At 42.9% G+C, this 10993-nt stretch overlaps 1 protein-coding gene across 1 annotated transcript; it reads right to left on the bottom strand.

The window, feature by feature from the left end:
- Positions 1-284: 284 nt before the first annotated feature.
- On the bottom strand, positions 285-10635 carry LOC129809394 (uncharacterized). Its single transcript, XM_055859202.1, has 3 exons — positions 6694-10635; positions 5794-6616; positions 285-1591 (listed from the first exon to the last, which is right to left on the bottom strand). The coding sequence occupies exons 1-3, from the start codon at positions 10633-10635 to the stop codon at positions 285-287; spliced, it is 6072 nt and encodes a 2023-aa protein (XP_055715177.1).
- Positions 10636-10993: the final 358 nt, after the last annotated feature.

The raw sequence follows: 10993 nt of genomic DNA on the forward strand, positions 1-10993 counted from the left end.
TTTGAATTCCAAGTACCTCTATAACTTTAGTGTTAGGCACAGGTAATACTTTATGTCTTATGCCTTCTTTAAGAATAGCAGCAACGCCACCACCAATCTTCAAATCTCTATCATTCCTATAAATAGAGTATCCTTGCAAGGTCGCTGAGTGTTTTAGACTCCACCAGGTCTCTGAAACAAGAGCAATATCAATATTATTATGATATAAAAATTGAGAAAATTCAGATATCTTATTAGAGATGCTCTGGGCATTCCAGAACATGATACTTAGACATGGTTCCTGGTTAGTCATTCAGGTATTTGACAGTAATGGTGAACATTAAGTCCAGTTGTTCACTCTTGCTCCTGCACCTCCTCAGGCCACTGATGAGCTCTTTGGAGATAGCAAGGATCTCCTGTGCAGTAAATAGGTTGCTGTCAGACCTGCTGAATGGTCGATCAAAGTCTCTGCCGCCCCAAGCGCCTTCTGGTTTTCTAGCAGGTTGCTCAGTCAAAAAGTCTGGGCGAGGAAAGTCTCTCGCGGTGGGTGGTGGTGCACGTCTATCCTGAACTATGGAGCTCCTACGCGATGTTGGTTGTCTTTCATTGGTAGAAGAAAATCTACGGGAGCGGGGGTTACGCTTGTTTTGGCTCAACCGTTGTCGCATAGCTAGAAATTTCGTTTTCGCCGGACAGTCGGGATCATCAGCAGCATGAGGTCCTTCGCAGTTTCGGCACTTAAACTTTGCTTTAAAAGGACATTCATCCACACCATGTGGGCCACTGCACCGTTTGCAGCAAACCTCCATGAAGCAATTTTTGGCTCCGTGGCCGAAGAGATAACATTTATCACAGAGGGTGGGTCCTCTGGGTTTTGGCTTAAAGTGGCTCCATTTAACTCTTACATTGTAGATGTATTGGATCTTAAGTAGGTCATTAAGACTTGGACCATTTTTGTCAAAAATAACTATTAAGATGCAATCATCTGAATATCGCCTATTTTTTGGCGGGATTTTTCTCACTTCCTTCGGTGTAATTCCATAGACATCTTTCATTTCTGAGATGACCTCAGACTCCAAGCTGCTGATCTCAGGGAGACCTGTTAAGATGTACTTCTTCATACTCTCACTCTTCATATCGTGGGTGTAGAACTTGATGTTCATTTTAATCAAAGTGTCTTTAATATCTTTATATGCACTGTTGTCAAGAAGTTGTAATTTGAGCCCAATGCTCATATACTTCGAGTGGAATTTGCTCGGAATCAACTTGCGCAGACATTCCAAAACTGCATGATTTTTTGCGTCAGCATGATTTATAATGAGTGGAGGAGGTAATGACCTCCTCTGGACATTGGATGCACTGGGAGCGTCCCCACTGTCATCATCTTTTAGATGCTCAAAAATATTGGGCATGATTATTGAGTCTCTTATCTCACTGTCACTATCACTGGACCCAAGAGGGGATGGTGTAAATGGCACTTCCTCACGAGAAACTTTTCTAGTTCTAGGGCCGCACTCCTCATCCGAGCTCCTCGCCCTCTTTGGGGTCGAGGGAGGGAGTGTTGAAGGATCACTTTTAACACAAGCTCCTTTGGGATCCGGGGGCAAAGGCACTGGAGATTTTTTAATAGAACTTTTACCTTTCCACAGGTTAAAAGCCACGATGACAAATTATGCAAAATAAGAACACAAGCAAGCGCGACTGGCTTTGACCGCAGACACTGTGCGACTGAGTTATTTAACTTAGAAAATTGAAAAGCCTTCATTTTGATAATAGCGTCACTAGCGGTAGTTTTACGAACTTGCGATGTTAGAATGAGAAGTTGCATTCCAGGAGAGCTTTCCAAAACGTCTTCGCTTTTTAAATTCTGACAATTAGAACCGGAGTTATGGCCATTTGAAGAAATTTTTTAGGACCCTTTTAGCTTGGGTCAGAGGGGTCGGGGGACCTTAAGTTTACTATTGATCGAAAGATCTAAGGCCCAGCTATAACATATCAAAATTTGAGCCCGCTCGATGCCACATCGAAGTCTTATTGGCTTATAGTGCATGTTGTTAAGATATGAAATAAAATAATGAATTTTTGAGAGAAAATTCTGTGGTTCATAAGTCATTCATATACGTAATTTCTGGATAACGGTATATTTTACGACCCTATGATATTCAGGAGACTATTTTTGTAAAGGATTCAAGTCGTCCCACGAATCCTTTTCATGGATTTGGAGGACATTTAGGAGTTTATGAAACAAATCTAAAAAATGAAGGGATAGGGATATGCGATGTTCCAGGAAAAATTTCCTTGAATCCTCCTCTACTCATCCTTGAGTTATCCTTTGATACCAACATCCTAGGATGTACCGTTATTGATTATAAATAACTTTTCTTCAAATATTTCAAAAAATTTCTTATAGATCTTTTTCTTAAGATATCTCAGAAACTTGACGTGATGGACCACAAGTTTCTTCGAGAGAAATGTTCAGGACATCAGTTCCAGAGTGCATCTCACGCAGTGAACAGTGCAAGATTTTTGCTCTGCGAATTTTTGCCTTTTTTCGTGGTTTTCTTTTGCAATTTTTGCCTCTTATTTTATAAGCTGTAGTGTGTAGGGGTAGTGTTTAAGTTGGGTAGTTGATTAAGTGCAGTTTTTGGGTTTATTTTGGGGAAATTCATAGTTTTAGTGGGTTTTCGCGGGAGAGGGTTTTTTTTCTTTATTCCTTTTTTTTCTCTCTCATCATCGTTTATCACCGTGTGTGTGTATAATTATTATCAGTTGAGTGTGCTGTAGCGGGAATTCTCTCGATGAGATCGGAGAGCGGTGGCACAATGGAACATGTGGCTGATTCCAACCCAAAACGTGTGAGGCTTTATCCATCCAATTTCAAGGGGCCTTATACAGTGTATTTTAGAGCACAATAAGGGAAATCTATCAACCGTTTAACTATATGGAACATTCTGGTTAAAAAATTTAAAACAGCGGTTGAGGTAAAAAAAAATGTTTTCGGATAAGGTGAGGGTAGTTTTTACTGATCTCAAGGAAGCAAATAGCTGTGTTCAGGATAAAGATTTTTCCGCTTTCGGGTGTACATTCAGGCTAATGTAGTTGAAGTGGATGGGGTTGTTATTATGGATCTGGATGAAAACGAGAAGATGCTGGAAATGGGTGTAGGTAAAGTGGAAGGTGCGCTTGAAACGGACATTAAAATTCTAGAAGTGTATAGAATGAAAAGAAAGAGCATCCGCGATTCTGTCGTGTCCACAATGAGGGAAAATGGGTCGCAAACGCATGTTGAGAAAAAAATTGAGTGGGTCCCAGCAAAAACGGTGCGCGTTACTTTTGAGGGATCTATTTTGCCTGACTTTATTAAGGTCTTTGGTGTCATAGTTCAGCCCCCCAATTCCGATGTCCGTCACGAAATTTATCCAGATTTTTCGGAATGGTGGTTGTGTGTGTGTGAAGCCGCTTCAGCTCATATTTTGTGCATTTTTGAGCAAATTATTCACATTTAAACACAGAAACACCTTTCACAAGATGAAAATTGTTGTGATTTGATTTACTAAAACATTAAATTCGCGAAAAACTAGAGAAAAATCCGTAAAATTCAACGCTTGTTCAATGAGTCTGTCATTTCTCAATCATGCCATTGCTCTCGCTCGCACTCTCTCATTCACTCTTTATTTGCGGGATATTTTCAAAATCATTTCCGTTAGATACACAATTTTATCAAATCACTCAAATTTTAATTTCTTTGCTACAAGTTTGATCCAAGGCAACAAAATATTTTTTTTAAATGATTTTTCCATATGAATTTATTAATGCTTTGGGTGTTTATTTAACAATCTCGTTATTACTGTAATACCTAAAGTGTTTTTTTCTAAAACACAATGCAATAAAATTAAATCCTTTCTCGTGAGACGGAAGTAGATGATTACTTCTGTGGTCCTTTTGGTGTTTCATGAACATATATTCTTCAAAGACATTTATGGAGGAGTACCACTTTAAATTTCTGAGATATGTTCAGGTGAAAATTCTGAAGAAATGAATTGACTTGTTTGTTTAAACTCATATTATTATATTAATAACTATTCATTGCAGGACATTGGTGTCCAGAATCTAGGAATGATTTGCAAAGGTGAATTCAAGGAAAAATTCCCTAGAACAAACAATTTCCTTTTCACTTAATTTTCCTGTGTTTTCCTCGATTTTCCTTATAAATCCTTGAATATATTTCAAACTTACGAATAAAGCTGTATGGGACAACTTGTGTCCTTCACGTGAATATTTTCTTGAAGAAAAAGCTAGGATCACTGAATATTATAGGATCGAGAAGGACACTGTTAACAATATGGTAAAATATGAACAAAAAAAAAACGTCTTAAAATATGAATATGACCCTAAATTATTTGAAGCGCGTTTTCGGTCAAGGAAATAGATGTAAAAATATATTCACAGTGATGACCTTTGTACTGTCTTATATAAGAAATGATGCAGGTTGGGGTGGCTTACCTGGAGGGGTGATTGCAGTGTGTGAGTGTACTCGTGTGACTGGGGGATGATCTTGGTGTACCTGGAGGGGTGATTGCAGTGTGTGAGTGTACTCGTGTGACTGGGGGATGATCTTGGTGTACCTGGAGGGGTGATTGCAGTGTGTGAGTGTACTCGTGTGACTGGGGGATGATCTTGGTGTACCTGGAGGGGTGATTGCAGTGTGTGAGTGTACTCGTGTGACTGGGGGATGATCTTGGTGTACCTGGAGGGGTGATTGCAGTGTGTGAGTGTACTCGTGTGACTGGGGGATGATCTTGGTGTACCTGGAGGGGTGATTGCAGTGTGTGAGTGTACTCGTGTGACTGGGGGATGATCTTGGTGTACCTGGAGGGGTGATTGCAGTGTGTGAGTGTACTCGTGTGACTGGGGGATGATCTTGGTGTACCTGGAGGGGTGATTGCAGTGTGTGAGTGTACTCGTGTGACTGGGGGATGATCTTGGTGTACCTGGAGGGGTGATTGCAGTGTGTGAGTGTACTCGTGTGACTGGGGGATGATCTTGGTGTACCTGGAGGGGTGATTGCAGTGTGTGAGTGTACTCGTGTGACTGGGGGATGATCTTGGTGTACCTGGAGGGGTGATTGCAGTGTGTGAGTGTACTCGTGTGACTGGGGGATGATCTTGGTGTACCTGGAGGGGTGATTGCAGTGTGTGAGTGTACTCGTGTGACTGGGGGATGATCTTGGTGTACCTGGAGGGGTGATTGCAGTGTGTGAGTGTACTCGTGTGACTGGGGGATGATCTTGGTGTACCTGGAGGGGTGATAAAGAGATCAATTGTGAATGTCCTAAGCCATCCGGCTTGATGGACAAAACGCAATTTCTTCTCTTTGTCTTATCTCTTCAAGGAAACCCTTCTGGTCACTGTCCCTCAATTGCTGAAATGTTCACTATATTCGAGTAGAAAAAGTGCACCGATTTCGCGGGGTGGCAAGGCAAACACAAACTTCCTTTTCTTCACCCTTAAATTTATTTTCCACCACCACTTATATTAATAAATTCACAGATTTTAAATCTTTTAATAAGACACTTTGTCGAGAACAAAAAGCGGAAAAAAGAGGATGATTTGCACAAATCCAGATCTTTTATACTCCAGCGAGTTACGTAAGAGGTTGACGAGCAAGTCTATTCCCGCTCAAAATCTGGATGATCCCGCCAAAGAGGAGGAGAAATGAAGAGCATATGTAATTGTGTGTGTGTGGAACTAAACTTTCTCCTCTTCTCTTCACTGCCTGGATATTAAATTACAGCGTAATTAATGTGGCGTCAACATGCTCCGGGCGGGAATTCTGAGGGTGGTAATCCCTCCATTGGTAATTTGGCAACCCGCTGTATTGCCCGTTGGTAGGTGCCCTTTGTCGTTCGTATTTTGGCGACCCGACATTTTCCGTCCCCCCCAGGATATGTGGCCTCAACAATGCCCATAGGCCAATGACTGGGAGCAGCCTGATCTTCCTGAAGAATGACCATATCACCTGGTTTGAGGTTGTCCTGAGGGGTGAACCATTTTTTTTTAGGTTGAAGTGTTTGGAGGTATTCCTTTCTCCACCTGGCTGCAAAATGCTGCAGAAGTTTTTGGCAAAGCTGCCATCGAGTAAGAGAATGAGGCGGAATAGTGGTAAGATTGATTTCTGGCAACATATTTAGAGGTTTTCCAATAAGGAAGTGCCCTGGAGTCATGGCAGCAGGTTCGTTGGGATCCTCTGTTAATGGGGTCAAGGGTCTGCTATTCAAAATAGCTTCTACCTGGCAAACCACAGTGGACAGTTCTTCAAAGGTTAATATAGTATTTCCAATTTCTCTGCGTAGGTGGTATTTGAGGGATTTGATAGCCGCTTCGTGAAGCCCGCCGTGATGAGGAGATCTTGGGGGCATGAAGTGAAAGGTGATGCCCTTAGCTACACATTCGTCGTGGAAACTGTTTTCAGACTTTAGCTGAATGAAAAGTTGTTTTAATATGGCATCCGCTCCACGAAAATTAGTGGCGTTGTCACAATAAATTTGCGATGGGGCAGAGCGACGCGAAATGAACCGTCTTAGAGCAGCTATAAAGGAGTTGGTGGTAAGATCTCCTACAACCTCCAAGTGAATAGCCTTAGTGGCAAAACAAACAAAGGCGCATATATAAGTCTTGAAGCGCCACCGCGTTTGTAGGCTGGTCTTGTGAGTACCGGTCCACAAAAATCACAAGCACACGTAGTGAATGGAGTGGTGAGAGTGACTCTATCTGATGGCAGATTGCCCATAAGTTGGTTAAGAAGGATGGGTTTGTTCCTGAAGCATGTGATACATGAACGGCAAACCTTTCTGGTGATATCTCTTGAACCGAGCGGCCAATATTTCTGCCTCAGGGTCGCTAGCAGCGATTGGGGACCGATGTGTTGATAATCTTGGTGTAGTTGAAGGGCAATCATGTGAGTGATGTTGCATTTGGGCAATAAGATGGGGTGACGAATATCGTATCCCTCTGAAGAATTCTTCAGTCTCCCGCCTACACGTATTATGCCATGGTCATCAACAAAGAGGCTGAGTGGCCAAAGGTGCCGGAAGGCCCGAGTGGTGGACAGCCTTCCCCTTTCGATAGCCAGCTTTACCCCACTAAGGTACGTGTTTTGGGCATAGGTGATGAGCATCTTCTCTGCTCGATCTAATTCGATAGGGGTTAAGGATAAGGTCGTCTTGATTTTGGAAGCTATGCGCAGGACATAAGCAAGGATGCGCTTGACTTTGCGGAAGTTGTTGGATCTGGATAGGATTATTTCAATGGGATGGAGGTTTTTCTCGTATGGAACAGCTGCCATTGCTACTTGTTCTGCTAAACTCCTAGTTGGATCAATTGGCCACATTTTTATAGATTGAGTAACAAAGCTTGGGCCGTTCCACCACAATGTAGCATTTTTAAGCTCTTCTGGGAACATGCCACGTGAAATTATGTCAGCTGGGTTCAAATTTGTTGGAACATGGCTCCACTTGTGAACATCGGTCAACGCCTGTATTTCGGTAATTCTACTCAGAATATACTGTTCGAGTCTGATACGTTTAGATCGAATTTGACCCAGAACAATAGTGGAATCGGTCCACATAAAGTAATCTGTGAAAGAGATAGCTTTGCGAATTTTGCTGAGAAGACGTGCCCCGAGTAAAGCAGCGCAAAGCTCGAGACGGGGTATAGTGGGAAGCTCGGTGGGTGCAATTCGAGATTTTGCAATAAGAATTTGAGATGATATATGACCATGGGAATCCTCTGAGATCGCGTATGCGACAGCGCCATAAGCATATGAGCTGGCATCCGTGAATACGTGAATTTCCTTTAATGTGGAACCAGAAATGTTAGATATCCAGCGTGGAATGGTTAGATCTTCAATAGCTGGCAGAGCTTTGGCGTAACGCGTCCACTCCACAAGGATATTGTCGGGGATGGGTTGATCCCATCCAAGCTCATGCTTCCACATGATTTGAAGGATTAATTTTCCATGGACCACTGTCGGACCTATTAAACCCAATGGGTCATATAGTGAAGCCACACAGGCTAGAATTTCTCTCTTGGTACGAGCTGTAGCGAAATCCATAGACAATTTATAAAGAAAATGATCCTCAGCTGATTTCCATGTCATGCCAAGCGCAGAAGAGCAAGTGGAAGAAAAATCCTGTTTGGGATCAGAGGAAGAGGAAGCAACTATACTGGACTCATTAGAGTTCCATTTTGCCAATTTCATACCAGCGCTTGCCAATAGGTCTTTTAATTGTTTGATGGCCTGAACAGCATCGTCGATTGATGGCACGGACACCAAGCAATCGTCAACATAGAAATTATGCGTGAGAATATGACTGGCTAAAGGATGAGTATATTTGCCATTCTCAGAAAGGTCATTCAAGGTTCGAGTAGCCAAGAAAGGGGAAGAGGTTACACCAAAACAAACCCCTCTGGCTCTATAATGTTTTATGGGTTGGTCTGGGTGGAATCTCCACAAGATTCGATGGTAGTCCCGGTGGGGAGGATGAATGAGGATTTGCGGATACATTTTTTCAATGTCACATGCGAAAGCAAACTCATTCATGCGGAATCGTAAGAGGATTTCTATGATGTCGGGCTGGACTGTAGGGCCCATCATTGCGACATCATTGAGGCTGAGACCTGTTTGGCTTTTAGAACTTGCGTTCATCACGATCCTTGTTTTTCTGGACGTCTCAGTGTTTTTTACGACCGCGTGATGGGGTAAGTAATAGGAAGGTCGGTTCAGCTCATCATCTGGGACTTCTTCAAAGAATTGGAGCGTGAAATTTTCAGTCATCGCCTTATCATAGTTGGTTTTCAATGTGGGATTTTTTTTCAACCTGGCCTCCAGCGACAAAAATTGCTTGGTGGCGTTTGGCAGGTTTGTGTCAAGCCTGGCAAGACTGGGCTTAAAAGGAATATGGGTGACGTAGCGGCCAGTAGAATCACGAATCGTGGTATTACGGAATAATTCTTCCACCTTCAAGTGATCAGGGTCTGAGTGTCGAGGTGGCTCGACTTCTTCGGAGGTCCAAAATTTCTTGAGGGTAGTGTCAATTGACGCAAGGGTTGTGGCAACAACAGGGTTAGATTGGGGATCAGGTCCCGCTTGGAATGGACCTGAGATTATCCATCCCAAGCACGAGTCTTTTAAAACTGGCAGCCCGGGACCCAGCCTAATAAGTGCCCCAGAAAGTAAATCATTATAAAATTCGTTGCTAATTAGCAACTCGATGGGCTGGGATACGGACCAAGTGGGATCGGCCAGTTTGATATCGGTGGGGATTTTTAGGTGATTTTCCTTCATGTCCCAATTAGGGATTTTCTGTTCAAGCACCGAGGTTACTATTTGGCAAGACATTGTAAAATTGACATCGTCCACCAATGATCGAACAGTACAGTCGGTTTGGTACTTCGATCGTGCTCCTCCCTGAACCACACTTCCAATGAAAATGTTTGATAAGGTTCTTGGTAGTTTTAAACGTTGATATAGGGACTGGGAAATCAGGTTGACCTGCGCGCCTGAATCTAGAAGTGCGCGACACTGTGTGGGTATTCCATTGCGATCCAGGACGTGCACCACTGCCGTTTCCAAGAAAACTCTCCTGGGAATGCATCCGACCTGAGGTGTGGAATTTATGGCAGACGCGTTCAATTGAGTCACTAGTGCTGTGTGATCAGGAGATTCGTTGGAAGACGTTGAAGGCTCAGGATTTGGTAGAGTATCCTGTACGACTGAGGCAACTTGAGGACCAGTGGTGGGGGTTGAGGATGTATAAGGCGAAGCTTGAGCAGGTCTTGGGGAGTCAGAGTTATTGGGGTAAAAAGATTCATGTAAAAGTGTGTTGTGGTGGCTGGAGCACCGTCTACATGTAAAGTATGTGCAGTCCTTGCTGGAATGAGTGCTGATGAGGCATTTCCTGCAAAGATTTTTCTGGCGAACAAACGCCAGTCTCTCTGGTGGTGCCATATTAAGGAAAGTGGGACATTTAAAGACTTTATGATCAAAATTATTGCATGCAGGACAGGGATTTGACGCTGCAGCTGCAAGGACGTTTGCCTGATTTGTTTTGGAGTTGTAAGATTTATTTTGGTGGGAAAATGGTGGCCTTGAACTGGGAGCCTTTGATGAGTTGTCTAATGGCGCACTTGGCATGGTTTGACATAACCTCAGGGATCGAATTCGAGTATTTAAAAGAGACAAAAAATCATCGCATGTAGGGATCTTATCAGCCGATTCTATTGACCAAAGTCTCTTGGTCTCTTGATCTAACTTGGACAGGAGGAAATAAATTATCCAAGGATCGCGACCTTTGACGTCGAGCGCATCAAGGGAGTTTAGCACTGAGCCGGCTGTGGAATATAGCTCAGTGATAGCAGAAGCTGTGGGAGAGGTCACATTTGAGATATTGCAGAATCGTTCAATTTGGGAATTTACAATAGTAAATTTGTCGTCATATTCTTTGACGAGCGCAGCCCACGCCACCTCATAGTTTTCTTCGGTGATGGAGAGGGTAGAAATTATCCGTTTAGCATTGTCTTTTACATATGACATGAGGTATTGCAATTTTTGCACCTTGGATAGCTTGGGATCATTGTCAATAATGCTCACAAACATGTCTTTGAAATTCTTCCAGGCTGTATGATCCCCAGAAAAATCAGGGACTGTTAGTGGGGGAAGTTTGTTGCGATGGTGTTGGTTATCATTGGAAACGAAAGAAGTGTTGTGAGTGGACAAATTCAGCAATGATTCATTTAACCTTTGAAAATATAATTGATTCCTTTGATCAGATTCCTTTTGATGATCAATTAATTTCGCAAGGGCAATTTCAAGGATGGAGGGCTGAGAGCTTTGACCAATATTCTGAGCTGTGGAACCAGTGGGAGTTGATTGTGCTTTAGTGAGAAGAGAGGTGGTAGGATCGGAGGGGAGATTCCGCCCTGAATCCACGCCCATATTTTGAGTAAGCTCGGAA

The sequence above is a fragment of the Phlebotomus papatasi genome, unplaced genomic scaffold, assembly GCF_024763615.1.
Source record: "Phlebotomus papatasi isolate M1 unplaced genomic scaffold, Ppap_2.1 HiC_scaffold_90, whole genome shotgun sequence".
NCBI lineage: Eukaryota > Metazoa > Arthropoda > Insecta > Diptera > Psychodidae > Phlebotomus > Phlebotomus papatasi.

Bases quoted from the DNA above. Each gene is read 5' to 3' on its own strand.
- LOC129809394 (XM_055859202.1), bottom strand. From the start codon at position 10,635: ATGTTTGTGAGCATTATTGACAATGATCCCAAGCTATCCAAGGTGCAA. The intron at 6,617-6,693 runs GTACTCACAAGA...TTTGCCACTAAG, and splicing joins CTTGTGATTTTTGTGGACCG to GCTATTCACTTGGAGGTTGT. The intron at 1,592-5,793 runs GTTGACGCCACA...AAAAATCTCCAG, and splicing joins AGAATTCCCGCCCGGAGCAT to TGCCTTTGCCCCCGGATCCC.